The 16,568-nt window shown below is 35.6% G+C and overlaps 1 protein-coding gene across 1 annotated transcript in view; it reads left to right on the forward strand.

Moving 5' to 3' along the window:
* Window positions 1-16,568, forward strand: part of LOC6042425 — a 48,283-nt gene that overhangs the window by 13,631 nt on the left and 18,084 nt on the right. Inside the window, exon 2 of the mRNA XM_038248566.1 lies at window positions 12,299-12,479. Coding sequence (XP_038104494.1) covers window positions 12,299-12,479 — 181 coding nt within the window. The remainder of the gene's footprint in view (window positions 1-12,298; window positions 12,480-16,568) is intronic.

Raw genomic sequence — 16,568 nt, forward strand, 5'->3', positions numbered from 1 at the left:
TCGATTCCCGGGAAATTGAAAATCTCGAGAATAGTCGCCCTCTACACACAAAGCTTTTAGAACCGTTTGTGTAAATGTGAAAATTTAGGCGAAATTACACTGGATAGCCCAACACATGGAATCCATGAAATAAAAAAAATGTATGTGAAAGATAAGCAACTTTATCCATTCCATTAAAACATAACAAAACAAAAATTTTCAAGGAAAATGTTACTAACATTCTTCAAATTATTGACCCTAGAAACAAAATTAAGTGGAACTTAGTGTTTTCCCAAAAAATATTGCTGTTTTTGGAGTTGGAATTTTGCTTTGGTTTAAATTCTAATGGGTCCGCGATAATGGTGTTTCTGCAAATCAAAATTATACAAGAAATTGTATAATATTTTACTTTTACGACTAAAAAGTTGGTGGGCATGCCAATCTACGCAACTTTGTCGAAGACACCCAAATTTTACTTTTTCACTCTTGCTACAAGCAATTGAATACAAGCAGCAGAATATAATATATTTAGAGCAATTTATGTGCTCTTAAAAAACCAACATTTTTATGTTGAAAAAAAAATATTTTGCTGGAAATTTAACAAAAGTTCAAGCATTTTTTGTGTTAAAAATATTCAATTTTAACACTTCAGTAATTCGAAAACGTAGGCCAATCTCAACGCACAAGTTTGCATTTAATACGATAAAAATATGTCAAATGCCATTTTCTTTAAACTTGAAATATCTTATTCTTTTTATTTCAGATTTTCAATAGAAATGTGTAAATTTCAATTAAATAGCTGATTATATAAAAAAATACTTCAAAACATAAAAAAGCTTGATGGTTCCTGATGCTGGAAAAAATTGTGAAATTTAAATTGAATTTTATATACTGTAGTTGGAATATAAAATCTCTAGCTATTTCAAAGAATTGTTATAAAACCCTAAAATTTTTGCCACTTGAGCGCCCCCTTTGATAAATGAATTGAGAGAATTTAATTTTAAATTTAATTCTTGTACAATTATTGAAATAGTTGATTTTGGCGCCCCAAGTGTTATAAGTAATATTTGTAATATTCCGACCAAGATTATCGAGTTATTTTGTAGTCCTACTTTAAAATTTGGCGCCCCTTTTGTTCTGAATACCTTTTTAGGATTTTATAATAACATGACAAATTTGTACAATCATCGTTACTGCGCCAACCCCTAGGTACGGCGCTGACTGGCAGTAATTGTCTTTTTAAACAGATCGGATAAAAAGATAAATTTACTGCATTTTTACAGAACGAAGATGATTACTTTCAGATTAGGTGAACCTAGAGTACATTCTGAACAGGAACGGCCACTTGATGAAATATAAACTTCCAGGTGGACCAGGTGGACTGTAAAAGAAGATCTTTAATTTACTTTAAGTAATTTATTGGATGTATTTTTTACCTGACTCCAACACGCAACCAAACAGTAGACAGGAAAAAATCGTTTGATGAAAACGCAGCTGTTGCTACAGGTTGCTACGATAGCACTCGACCCTGAACTGAAACCAAGGTTTGTTTTTTAAAAATTTTAAATATTTAAATAGCTTCCGTTTCTTTCAATCACATCGGTGGAAAATGCACGGAAAGAAATCAATCCGGTTTATTGTTCATTGTTAATTGGCAAATTTCAAGGAAATTTGACCTATTTTTCCTTACAAAGTATAGTATGTCAAAGTTCATCGGCCAAATTAAATTTCCAACGATTCCTGTAGTTCAAATTTCCCTTCGTGCAATTCTTCAGGATCGTTTCAATTTATTTGTTCCTTCAGAGAAGCGAATCACAATTCCGCTCGAGCGTTATGCGCAAACTGGAAAAGGAATATTCCGAAAATAGGAAAACAACAGCGTTCTGAGGTAAAGTTTCCTGATTTCCGTATCCAGTCAAGTGCTTTCCAAATGTCCAAGTCGTGGTGATACTGTTTTGAACATTTGATTTTCAAAAAAAAAAAGTTAAGTAGCTCTCAGAGTTTGACCGAGCCACGTAGCCCAGTAGTATCGCTTCCGCCTCGTAAGCGGTAGATCGGGGTTCAAATCCCGGCTCGGACCAACACAACTGGTGATCTTTTCCCTTCTGGAATCGATCGCTTAGTAAAGGGAAGGTAGTGTATCGTCACAAACTGGACCTTATCACGACACCTTAGGGAGGCGACCTATGGAATGTTAACATTAACCTTAACATGTTAACATTAAGTTGGGAATGAAACTGCCACTGAATCCGCTTTGTAAATGCCGGCCCCGATACTCTTCAAGGGTGTTCCCCTCAGGAACTGGGAAAGATTTACTTTACTTGCAGAGTTAACCTGAGTTGCAAAAACCGATTTAAGCATAGCTACGATGTGCATATATGCATAATTGTTCATTGTGATTGATTTTTATTAAGTTTTTTTGGACCTAAATACTTATTTTATATAATATTTTGTGAAAACCAAGCATAATCGAACCTTTGTTCCGTGGATTGCCTTTTTTGTGTTAATTATGCCTGAACTTGCACAAACGACAAATAACCTTTTTTGTGGGTAGTACTTTCCTCTTTCGATTCATTCGAAAAAAAAAATCTTCAGACAGCTTCAATTTTGAGAAGATCGCAAATATTCTTGAAGTCCTCAAATAAAAGGTCAACGACAATCTTAGTAATCCGTCACGTTATGTCAGATTTCGTTTGAATCAATCCCCCTCAACGGAGTATGTCGAAGTTCTCGGAAGCAATTTCACTCGTAATTTATTCTGCAGCAGCGGAGTTTTTCCTACCGTATCTTTGTAGGTTGAGCCGTCTCAGTGTAAGCTGGCTTATCAATTTGGTTTGGATTGCATACCGTGCGTTGGAAGCGTATAATCGCAATGATTTGATATTCAGATTTATACCACGGCTCCGGACCACGGTATGAATGGTGGGATAGAATTTCATAATGAAGCGTAAAATTTCTAGCATTTCATTATTTTTTATCGAATCTGCTATGCACGGAGAGTTTAGTCGAAATATAATCCAAATGTGTAAAATAAGTTTATATGTTTTGAATTCACTCAACGAATCAATTTAAATTTAACTACAGATATTATATTATATTATACTGCCGCTCGAATCTAGTCCGTCCCATATGTAAAAACAGCAAGCCGAGAAAAACGCACTTCAAATTTGTCCCGCGCATAAGCTTATGTGTTAGAATTTTTCGAAAAAGGGAATTTTCTACGGTTTTCTGGAACAAAGTCCTAAATTTTATTGGTTTTTCTGATAGGTCACAAGATTTCGAATCGAACTACATCATTACTTCAAAATTGACGAAATTACATATGGGACGGACTTGCTTCGAGCGGCAGTATAAGTTGCTGTAAAAAACATAATCTTGAAAATACACATGGATACACATAGGTACATGGAGTTCCTTTCCAATATCCAATAAACAAAATTTGAAAGTTTTGCTTTATTAGTATTTTAGGTTTAGGGACTGCTGTTGACGTTGAGAGTAGAAGTTTACATAGGATTTAAAAAAACGGTGAAAGGCAAATTTGTAGGGCAAATGCATGAAACAGATTATTTTTGCCATTTTATCTTGAAAAAACTTCAACGCTCAAAGGCGCCCCTGAATTTTAGTAATTTTTTTTTTCAATTATCACCCTACCGGTATCGACGCATGATTACAATGCACAATGGTCCAGCTAATAAAATTCGAAAAATGGATTTTCCGAAAAATTATAATGTTTTGGAGCTTAGAGTTGTATTGATAATATGGTTTTGGTTAACAGTGGCGAATTTTCTTGAAATAATTCGTTGGCGACGAACTGTCAAAAATTGATCGCGGTAGATCGCGGTGGATACTTTTCTACCACAGTTTTTTTGTGTTACCAATGCTGTAGATACTTTGGTGGATTTTTGACAATTCGAATTATTTCAAGAACATCCACTGCAGTTAACCATAATCAAATTTACAATGCAACTATAGTGTAAATTTTTTGTTTGGTTGCAAATTTGGTTTGTTCACTATTAGGGTGATCTCTCAGGAATATTTTTGGGAATTTTTTAATTCTTCTAGAAAGTTTTGGGCTTGCCAATCCAAGCAACTTTTTCTGAGACACGCAAATTTTATCTCGTATGCTACGCCGATTGTGACCAAATTTAGAGATCCGGAGTTTTTTTTTTTTGAAAAGGTCCAATAAACCAATTTTCCAGTTTTTGCTTTTTGGGTGTTTTTAGAGCCGCCTTGAGTCAGGGGTGTTAAAAAACACCCAAAAAGCAAAAATTGAAAATTTGGTTTATTGGTCCTTTTCAAAAAAAAAACTCCAGAGAAAGTTTCTGAGCACACCTTTAAAAATCATTTTTTTGAACGTAGCAATTCAGAGTCAAGTTTTACCGATAAGTGATATAAAGGAGAAAAGTTCTGAACATAACCTCAAAGGTAAATAAACCAAATGAACTTTTTTGACAGGAGTCGTTTCCGGGACTAAGCATTTAAAATTAGAATTTTGTTTCGGTTGTTCCGTTCCTCATGGAAACAAACACGGTCGGAAGCACGGCAAGTACACGGCCACGGGAACAAGCAGCATCACGACCAGCACAGAAAAAAAAAATAATTGTAATATTACATCTGGAAAGGGGTACATCTTTTATGTTAGAAAAAGGTGTAATTTTACCTCTGAAAATGTGTAATTTTTCCACTAGAAAGGTGTAATGTCACTTTTTTAGTCTAAATTGAGGTAAAATTACAACATAAAAGAGGTAATTTTCAACCTTACAAAATTACAGCTTCCAAATTTACACATTTTTCTACTGTGAGGGGTACGAAAAAAACGGCTGGAGGTCAAAATATAAAAATATTTTTTAAAGCTCTAGAAGTGCACCGAATATCACTTTTCTCTTAAACTTAACCCTGAATTGCCAAGTTCAGGAAACTGATTTTTTAAGGTGTGCTCAGATGTTTTCTATAAATGAGCAATTCTCTGAGATTTCGGTCATTCGTTTTTTTTTTTGTATTTTTAATCCGGCTGAAACTTTTTTGGTGTCTTCGGTATGCCCAAAGAAGCCATTTTGCATCATTAGTTTGTCCATATAATTTTCCATACAAATTTGGCAGCTGTCCATACAAAAATGATATGTGAAAATTCAAAAATCTGTATCTTTTGAAGGAATTTTTTGATCGATTTGGTGTCTTCGGCAAAGTTGTAGGTATGGATATGATACACGGTAAAATTTTTTTGGTGATTTTTAATTTAACTTTTTGTCACTAAAATTTGATTTGCAAAAAAACACTATTTTTAATTTTTTTTATTTTTTGATATGTTTTAGAGGACATAAAATGCCAACTTTTCAGAAATTTCCAGAATGGGCAAAAAATCTTTGACCGAGTTATGATTTTTTGAATCAATACAGATTTTTTCAAAAAATCGAAATATTGGTCGCAAAAATTTTTCAACTTCATTTTTCGATGTAAAATCGAATTTGCAATTAAAAAGTACTTTAGTGAATTTTTGATAAAGTACACCGTTTTCAAGTTATTTAGGTAACTTTTTTGAAAATAGTCTCAGTTTTTCATTTTTAAAAATTAGTGCCCATGTTTGCCCACCTTTGAAAAAAATATTTTTGAAAAGCTGAGAAAATTCTCTATATTTTGCTTTATTGAACTTTGTTGATACGACCCATAGTTGCTGAGATATTGCCATGCAAAGGCTAAAAAACAGGAAAATTGATGTTTTCCAAGTCTCACCCAAACAACCCGCCATTTTCTAATGTCGATATCTCAGCAACTATAAATCCGATTTACAATGTTAAAACATGAAACATTCGTGAAATTTTCCGATCTTTTCGAAATCAGGACTAACATTTCAAACGGGCCAAACATTCAATATTACGCCAATTTGAAAAATTTTTGCGTCCAATATTTCGATTTTTTTGAAAAAATCTGTATTGATTCAAAAAATCATAACTCGGTCAAAGATTTTTTGCCCATTCTGGAAATTTCTGAAAAGTTGGCATTTTATGTCCTCTAAAACATATCAAAAAATAAAAAAAATTAAAAATAGTGTTTTTTTGCAAATCAAATTTTAGTGACAAAAAGTTAAATTAAAAATCACCAAAATTTTTTTTACCGTGTATCATTTTTTTTCAGTGTAGTCCATATCCATACCTACAACTTTGCCGAAGACACCAAATCGATCAAAAAATTCCTTCAAAAGATACAGATTTTTGAATTTTCACATATCATTTTTGTATGGACAGCTGCCAAATTTGTATGGAAAATTATATGGACAAACTAATGATGCAAAATGGCTTCTTTGGGCATACCGAAGGCACCAAAAAAGTTTCAGCCGGATTAAAAAATACAAAAAATAAAATTAAAGAAAAAAGACCGATTCCGTAGAGAACTGCTCAAATTTGGTCGTACAAGGCGTAGATTACGAGATAAAACGTTGGTGTCTTCGACAAAGTTGCTTAGATTGGCAAGCCCTAGAAGACAAAAAAATTCCCAAAAATTTTCCTGAAAAGTTAGATTTTCAAAATCACCCTAATCGTGAACCACGCCAATTTTCAACCAAACCAAAAGTTGCCCCTTATTATTTACAACAACTCTTTGATATCAAATATGCAAAAATACGTGGGAATCGAAAAAAGATTTCAAACAGACTTTTACAGATTCAATCGACCATCAGCTATTCTCAATTTAACTGAGCACAAAAAGCCTTCCGTATTAGCACTTAAATCAGCATGAAACCGGCACAACTTTTTTAATGCACGGAACAAAAAAAAAACTTTCAACGGAGAATGATCACTCCCACGGCCGGGTGCGAATTTCGACGCTGCTTGCGATTCTTGGAAGATGCTTTTATGATGTTTTGCTCAGGATTTTTCTTTTCCGAGGAAAAATGTCGAATGGTTTTCGTGCCAAAAGTTTGCCTATATGCCAAACACTTTTACTCGTTTGCTTGTTTTATTTTTTTATACGGAAGAATTACCTTGGGTTGATGCCTTGCAAAGAAAATTTGACAATTTGACAAGTTTTCAGATTATGTTCAATTTCACCGTTAAATTGTTGACTGATGGATTTTGGAAGAGATTTGCTTCGTTTGTCTGTGATTTCACAATTGGAACTAACTGAATGAATTGATAATGCAAATTGATATCCTTTGATCGCAAAAACGAGCTCATCCCAGAATTGACAAAATGTAATTAAAAAGAACAGGATAAAAACTCAACCAGGTTTTGCTTTAAAACTATGAAAGACAAAAAGCATTCCACACAACAGCACCAATCAACTGACTCCCTTAAAGTTGACAAGAGCATTTTTCGGGGGAAATTTAATTAAACTTTTCCAACCTTATGCCAACCCATCACCACAAAAATAAGCCCATCCCGAATTTCACCTTTCCATCGCAATAAATTTGAATCAACCAGCAAAGTGGAGGATGCGCCCAAAAGTATGGAAAAGTTACATTCAAAACTTTCCTACTTTACAGTGCCACACGTTAGTAACTCTTAGACCGGTGCTGGCATTGTAGCACCAAATCGGCGGAAATTCCATGCTGGCGGCTGTGGAACAACTTTTTCCCGAAAAGCGACAGAAATATATTTCATTAGAGTGTCACACTCTTGTAGCAGACTTGGTAAACTGTTTGCTCGGAAATGGCACCAAGTAGAGAGCCGTTGTATTGAGTTAGTTGAAAGGCTCAAGGGTGCAGGGCTTGTTGGAGTCAGAGTTATTAAATTTATTGAATATGTTTTTTTTTTTCTAGACGGCTTGTGATGAATTTTTTTCCAGCTAACTAGATCATCCAACAAGGGTCATGATTTTCAGTTCAGAAATCACTCATTCATTACCGAACGAATCTTTGCCGACAGGAGCGCGCAACCATTCGCAAGCAAACACGACATACAAAAGTAAACTTATGTTTTATTTTAAAAATAAAAAAGTGGTTTGAAAAAATCATCATCACGTACTCATCAGGATCTGTCATAAAATCATTAGGTCTATTCCCGTACCTGCAGAATTCTGCAGCCAGCATAAGTCACTTTTTTGCAGCACGTTCCCGTACTTTTCAGCTCGCTATCTTCATCTCTCTCTTTTGCAAAAGTTCTGCAAGCCGAGAAACCGCAAAACTTTTGCCTGGGTAGCGCGTTCCAGTACTTTTTCTGCAATATTGTACACAGTTGAGTGGATTTACTCAAATTGGGTATTAAAGTTTTTTAATTATTTCAAAATATTTAAAAAATGGTTCACAAAAAAAAGTAACTGAAAGAAGTTTTTCTCTATAACGGGGATATTATTTTTTATGCAATACAACATTTTATTTAAAAAATCAAGGATGTATGCTTAGGTAGAAATTAATATTCGAAACAACTATTTATTTACATTAGGTAACAATTTAACAAATGAGAGTGGCAGGTACGTTAATAAATATGATTTAAAAAAGACAAACAAAGGTTTTATATAGAAGGGACCAAAAACACATGTTTTAATTGCAGAATGTTTGAAAGATTATTCATAATAACATAAATTAATTATTACTGGATGTCACACGAAAGAACAACGGTGACGCAGCGAAATTGACAAATTTAAAAAAAAAATGAATCAAAAACTCACAATTTGTGAAACACTTTGATTAAGAAATCTGGAAATGTAGAAATCCATAATTAAAAATATATACAAAAAAACTAATATTTTCAAATTGAGAATCTTTCAAAAAACATAAATCAGATATTTGAGAAATTTAAAAAGGCAATTAATTATATCAGAAAAAAATCACAAGTTAAAAGCTTAAAAATTTAAATAATTATAAACTTAATATTTCAAAATTTATAAAATTTCAAAACAATCCTATTTTTTTAAATTCAAAATGAAAAAATAAAGGTTGAAAAAAAATCGATATAAAAAAAACTAAAGTTTGAATATTTTTGAGTTCAGAACACCAAAAAATCAAAAGCTACAGTTAAAAATAATAAGATAGAAAATTAAGGAAACTATTAATTCAAAAATAAGTAAAGTTAAAACACTCTTTGAATCAAACATCTTAAAACTCAATCATAAATAAAATAGGAACAGTCCAAATTTCCAATCTCTAGATCCTCTAAATTTAAGTTTCTAACCTAAAATATGACTCCAAAAATGTGTGTTTTTTATGATTCAAGATGGCGAAGAATTTAGGAATTTAGAAACCTAAGAATTTAAAAATTTGATTATTGAGGAATTTAAAAATTCAAGCATTTCAGTATTTTCAGAATTTTAATTTCGACAAAATTACATCATTTTGTTGTTCATATAAGAATACAAATTGCTAGCACCGTTAAAGGTACAATTTATTATTTGCCAATTAAATTTAGGTATTGTTTTAACACACATATTTTGTATATTCAAAATCAATTAAAGATCAAAAATTATTCCTTAACAAATATTTATTTGAAATTATTTAACTCAAAAGAAATGTGTCTTTTAAAAGTTTAAACAAAAATAGTACAATTTTTTGTTGAGGTACTAGCCGTGCTGTAATACTATGGCTTAAGTTATCAATTTTTTATCAGGTAAAAATAATAACACAAAAAAATCGCTTTATCAGTTACATTAATTAACTAAGCCTGAAATCGTTAACATAAAAAAATCGATCTCAATAAAACCAGACAAAAAAAAACCCCAAAATCATTTATTATTACAGCTAATTATAAAATGTTTGATTTCACCAAACTTGCAAATTTTAAGTAAGCGTGTACTCAACATCCATCACACCAAATTGCAGTAACTTTTCATCAAGAAAGAGAAGAGAGAACTTGCAGAAAAGTACGGGAACGCTCTGCTGCCGTTTTTGTGCAGAATTGCAGAATTCTGCAGTAGGGGAAAGTGGGGCAAGTGTAACAAGCTAAGGAAATTATCGTTGTAACCCATTAAAAACGTTAAAAATCTGTCGGATTTTATAATAATCATCTTATTCCAGGTCTTGACTTAGACTTTGATAGCACAAGTTTTCAAAAAATCCTGTTTTTAATGCAAAAAAAATGATTTTAATTTTTTTTATTTTCCGTATGTTCTACTCAACTACTGGGGCAAGACGAACAACCCGTTGGGGCAAGAGGAACAATGCATGAAAAAACATGTTAATTTGCTGACAATTGAACTGTTATCACTTAGATACATCAGATTAGGATGTATTTGAAACGTTTCTTTCATTTTTAGAATAAAGAATATTATTTTACTAAAAATTTGATCGTTTTTACGAAAAAGATTATTAATTAGATGAAAAAAAGGAAATTTTCATAATATCACTATATTTTGCATGGACATTTTTTTAAACAATTGTTTATCAGTTCACACTTCGAAAAAATCGTGTAATTTTCTGTCTTTTCGATGCACATAACTGGAGCGTCAAATAAGACATAAAATTACATCTGATTTTGAAATTACATGAACCAAACCGTCAACCTAGATGGTCGTGTAAAATTACAACAACCCAATTCATTGGAAATTATTCCTATTGGAATCATATTGGAATTTAGTTTTATTTGATTTTTGGATTAATTGGGAAGAGAAAAATCACAACATTCATGTCTAAATATATGATTTTTATTTGCACATTATAGTTTTAAAAGAACATATTTTGTAGCACTAGTTTTTTGGCCGCGTCGGGACCGGATAATTAACCTAGCACTTTCACTTGCAATCCCTTGATTGACCAACCTGCCTTAATCGATGCGTGGGTCCTTTTACGCATTTGAGACTTTTTTTTAAACCGGGCCACGAAGCACTCTGTCGTGCCAACAGGATCGAGGACCGCGTCCCGGATGGCTTCGTCGGTTGGTGTACCAAAAGTGGTCTTCATCGCGAAATGCCGCCACTGGACCAACTGATTATTGCAAACCTCCACGACACTATCAACCGTGGTCGTCCGTTGCCAGCAGCTTGGCAAACTCCGTCTCCTGCGAGTTTTTTGTGTGGCCATCTTCAATCGCGGACCGAATCCAGGAAGAAAATTGTTTCCGTCCGGAAGAGGTAATGTTTCTGGCTGAAAGGAAGCATTCAGATTTTAAATTGCTGCCCAGATTTTAACAAAAAATCTTTACACCTACCTTGATTATTGATTCACTAAGCTATTTCAGCTGAATGAGTTTCGAAAGCTGAGAAATTCTCAATAATTTCTACCGGGACAACTAATCCGCGACAATTTTTCGAGTGATTCATTATGGCTGACGTTTGTTGCACTGTGAAGTGAAAAGCATCAAATCATAGTATAATTGGGTTAATTTTGACATAGGATTAAATCATCGCACAGAATATTACACGAAAAAAGACGCTCTAATCATGTGCATCATATTTAATTTAATGTTCAGTTTAAAATGATGTAATGTTAAATTGTATAAGATTATTTTTTTTGGATTAGGTTGTAAAGGTGGATTTGGCCATTCTGCGTCAAACCAAACATAATATTACATTTGATTTAAAGTTACATGACTAGTTTCTACGTTAGGTTTTGGATTCTGTTGGATGTAATATTCATATTTTTTTAGTGTGTTATTAAGTACGTTTATGTATTTATTTCCCAATAAAATATGTTGTTGCAGCAATTCGTATTTTTTCCATACTAAAAATCCATATGGTACACTTGCCCCACCTGAACATTTTTTTTTAAAAGCTCTCAACAAATATAACCAAAAGTTAAATCATACTTTATAATAGGTGCAAGTCATTGGTAGGGACACTACTGATCTAGGAAAAATTGCATTTTGATAAAATGAGCCTTAAAACTAACCCAAAGTCTTATTTTGTACTTTCCAAATATTATAAGAAAATAAAGGTTTGTTAAAAAACTTCATTAAATCTTATGCTCCGTGGCGTTTACGTCGTTTTGGCGGTTATGTGGTAGTAGAATCAGCTAATTGCATTGCTAGCAACATTTCCTCATACTGGAAATAATCAAAATTGATTACGGCCGTACGAGCGATTGTTCCTCTTGCCCCACCTTCCCCTACGGGAATAGACCTATTATCTCTAACCGAAACCAATGAAATATATCGAACTTTAAGCAATACTATTGCTACGTCCCAAATCGCCCAGACGATGTTATTTAGAAAAAAGGAGAACATTTCATTTCTCCATAAAAGGCAGTTGAATGTCCATCAATTACCTTGAAATATAAATCTCATCCTACAAACACTACACACAAATCGGTGGCATGTAGTTTTCTCGCTGAAAATTTCCAATTTACTCATCCCCCTCCCCTAACCGGAACGTTCCGGGAACTAATATAAATCCATCATCATTTGTGGCGCGCTGACCGTGGCCTTCCACGTTTTGTTTGCTTGTTCCCCCTCGACAGATTTCAACGACGCAGCGACGACGGCGGTCGGCCCATTCGGCACCATTCCGGCGCCAGTTTGCGGCCAAATCCAGCTCATGATGGACAACTGCTTTCACAACACCACACCGCGGGTCGTGGCGGACACGCTGTACACGGTGAAAATCCCGGAAAATGCCGATGACATCGCCAGTCGGTGCCTGTAAGTATTCAACGCGAAACGGTTAACTATGAATTACATAACCGGTAGTTGTTTGAGAAAACCACACTCTCGCTGATTAGTTTTAGATGAATTTCTCCTCTGAAGTTGGTACGTTAGGTGAAGCATCTTTTGCCAGTGTCTCGTCGACGTACGTGTTGAAAAAATGTTACGTTCTAGAAGGTTGGGCGAAATTAACAAAACGCACTATGGATGTAATGAAAACAATTGACTGAGTTACAAAAAAAATCTCTAGTGAATAAACATTATTTATTCGATTTTTTATGTCATTCATTTTTTTATTAACTTATCAACTAAATAATTAAATAGCTCTTTACGCACTTAATCTAATCTAATCAAATCAACAACACAAACGCATCCAGTCAGAAGAAAGCATTCAAGAAGAACTTGTGGTTGGATTACACCCCAAGTCTTTGTCAATTTGAAATATTGCAGTAGAGCAGTTAGCTACGAAATATTTTTTTTTAATTTTAATTTTTGTGGTTTTAAATCCTGCTGAAACTTTTTTGGTGCCTTCGGTATGCCCAAAGAAGCCATTTTGCATCATTAGTTTGTCCATAAAAAAATGATGTATGAAAATTCAAAAATATCTCTTGAAGGATTTTTTTGATCGATTTGGTGTCTTCGGCAAAGTTGTAGGTATGGATAAGGACTACACTTAAAAAATGATACATGGTGAAAAAAATTTGATGATTTTTAATTTAGCTTTTTGTCAATAAAACTTGATTTGCAAAAAACACTATTTCAATTTTTTTTCTTGATATGTTGGCATGAAATGCCAACTTTTCAGAAATTTCCAGGGCGTAATATTCAAGGTAATATTGAATGTTTGGCCCTTTTGAAATGCTAGTCTCGATTTGAAAATTTTAAAAATATTGTTTTCGAAAAGATCGGAAATTTTTGCGACCAATTTCTGGATTTTTTGAAAAAATCTGTATTGATTCGAAAATTCATAACTCGGTCAAAGATTTTTTGCACAACCTGTAAATTTCTGAAAAGTTGGCATTTTATGTCCCCTAAAACATATTAATAATTTCGAGAAAAATTAGAATCCTGCGCTCCAATTAATCGCCGCAGAAAGATATCGTCGCAATTGAAAAGTTCAGGTTAAGCTCTCCAGTTTCTAGTAGGCTTCGATGTAATTGAAAATAAAAGTTGTTCGAAACTGTCAATTTCGTGGTGTTTTTCTTTCAATTGGTAAATTTATTTAAATTATTTGGTTAAAGTTGGTTGTTGGAGCCCACTAACTACGTAGACAGACATGTATTTAGTAACGTTTTTATGTTTTTCTTACAAAAAAAAACTAATCTTAATTTATAAGCTTGGACATAACTCACCCAAAGCATTTCGATTTGCTCCAGTAGAAAATTCTTCATTTGAGGATAGTTGAATTCTAGTTCCTTCAAATGGGGCGAATCAGGATAAAATGTGGGGCTGCAACATGTCTAAAACAGATGTCCCGATTCGCCTTGTTGACGATAAATCAATTGTGGCAGATTCGATTATCTGAAAACTTCGGATAATAAATGACTTCGGGCTATGGACCGAATAAAAAAATGCGCATTAGAGTGTTAACATGTTTTTATTTTGAATTCAGTAATATTTCGGATAGAAGTTAGAAACAACTACAGATTATCCCTACGATGATCTTCATCTCACAAATCGCCTAGCAGACCCTCAACTTGCTGATCATGACCCTGTAGATTATTATCTTGTTGATCATCATCACCATCACTCACATGATCATCATCAACACAATTGGTGACAGTATTAGCCAGTAAAAGGGAATGCCGATTTTCCTTGACTGAAACTGTACCACTCAATATCTGCGCAATATCTTCATTAAGCTTTGGCAGAATCTGACCATAAGCTTCGTTTACGGTGTTTGCGACTTGAAGATCCAATCTTGCCTTGTCAAGGAGCACGTCGCTGTGAACGGGAACAGTAGTGAATAAATCGACAAGATGTGTAGTTGGAGCGCTTCTGATGAGCTCATCACGTTCGTCCAACGGCTTTTCACAGATAAAGCTTGCCCAGCAGTACCAACCAACGTTTTCTGAACACAAATACTTCCCGTGTTGCTTCTTCAACTCAGCTTGAACGGCGTTAACGGCCGACACAGAGGCAGCACCGGCTCTGTCTTTTTCCTTCGGACGCAGCAGATTATTCTGGACCGTATTCCACCGTTTGAGCGTGGTGACCGCATCGGAGTACTTCAGGATAACTACCGAGATCTCCTTTCCCTCCCAGCTAAGAAGCGTCTTCGAGTCAACCTTGTCTGGTCGGTGGCTTCGCTTGCTCTTAACGTCCAGGAAGTACATGAAGCCACCGCTTCCGGTGGAACCAAGCGGCCACGGCGAACTCGGCGGATCCGGGGAAGGCTGCTCGCTAGCGGGCCAGAAACGGGGGGGTAACTCCCCGCAAGCACTCCCCCCGAAGCGGCCAACCCTCGTGGATGGTGATGACGCAACGATCGTCATCCCCAGCGGAAGCGACGACGACGACGACGGGTACGGTGAGAACGGAGCGAAGAAGAATGGACGAAGCGAAGGCGGCGGCAACGGCGATGGGCACAGGGACCGTAACAAGTCCCTGGAAGGTCCCGAGTGACCCCGCCCGGCCGATCCCAGCCAGCCGCTGAACAGCACCACCACCACCACCACCACTACCCTACACGACGCACACCATCGGGCTGCATGCCGGGGGGTTCCGAGCTATGCTGCCGAGGCCCAACCAACCCCTCCCACCGGTGGGCGGCTCCTTTGCCCACCAGGCCTTGTGTGGAGACGGGGAGGTTTGGCCCTGCCTTAGCCGGGATCTTCCCGCGCATTGTGGCCCACCACACAATTCCCCCTCCCCCTTAAAACTAAAAACAAAAAACATCAAGCCCCAAGGGCATGGGAGTGCTGTAGCCAGCTTTCAGCTGACGGCGCCCGTGCTCTCAACCCCCACCTCCCACCATCTAGTTTTTCCCCTTCCTTTTTTCTCCCCCCCCCCCAACGACACACACGAACCGTCCGCGGTTCTCGAAATTGGGAAGTTCATCGTCCCACTTGACGATCGCAATAGAACGATCTTCTTCTGCTGCAATAATTTCGTGCGGAGAATCATGGAAAGTGACACCACGATAAACTTTTCCGCGACACTGCTCCCAGATGCCCGCCGAGATGTCGGCAACTTTTTTCGTTTCCACGCTGACCTCTCCACAGCGGTCGGGAATCTTCTGCCCTTTGAAATTTTTCACCAAAATATCACCCTTGAAACGGTAAGATCGGTGGCCTGGTTCTGTTAAAATCGTATAAATTTCAAAAAAAAGCTTAGCAAACATCAAGAACTAAAACGTATTCACCTTCCGTTTACGACCGGTCGTTTTAATGGCGGAACAGGCTGCTTCCGGTTCACTGCTGCTGCTTGCCAAATCGTCCGGCCCATCCGAAAAAAACACATTGTAGTCAACCGGAAGTGGCTCATTCAACGGAACGTTAACCTCTTCGCGCAGAATTTCCAACTGCTCAAAGTCCTGCGAAGAGGCAACCGGCTGAAATCCCTCGGGTTGAGATCGAGGGATGTATGAGGACAGGAAATTATTTCATCCGATTCCGACATGGTCCCTAATAGAAAGAAGTTTTATTTAAAATATTCGTTTTTTTTTTTTATTTAGAAAAACACTTACCGTCAGAAACAAGCACGTTGAAGAAAACAAAATAATTGAGGATGAAAATTTGAACTGAACCGACAGCAACGGAAATCGGAAACCAACATGGTTGCTACGATGGATTGAAAATAGCTTGCGCTCCTATCTCATAGACCCCCAAAAGATAATCACCAAAACTGATTTTTTCTCAATACGCGCAATATCGAAAAATAAAAAAATGATTTTTTTTTGCAAATCAAGTTTTAGTTACAAAAAATTATATTAAAAATCACCAATTTTTTCTAATCGAGTATCATTTTTTTCAGTGTAGTCCTTATCCATACCTACAACTTTGCCCAAGACACCAAGTCGATCAAAAAAATCCTTCAAAAGATACAGATTTTTGAATTTTCATACATCATGTTATTTGAAATTAA

Source organism: Culex quinquefasciatus, chromosome 1 (genome assembly GCF_015732765.1).
Source record: "Culex quinquefasciatus strain JHB chromosome 1, VPISU_Cqui_1.0_pri_paternal, whole genome shotgun sequence".
In the NCBI taxonomy this organism is placed as follows: Eukaryota; Metazoa; Arthropoda; class Insecta; order Diptera; family Culicidae; genus Culex; species Culex quinquefasciatus.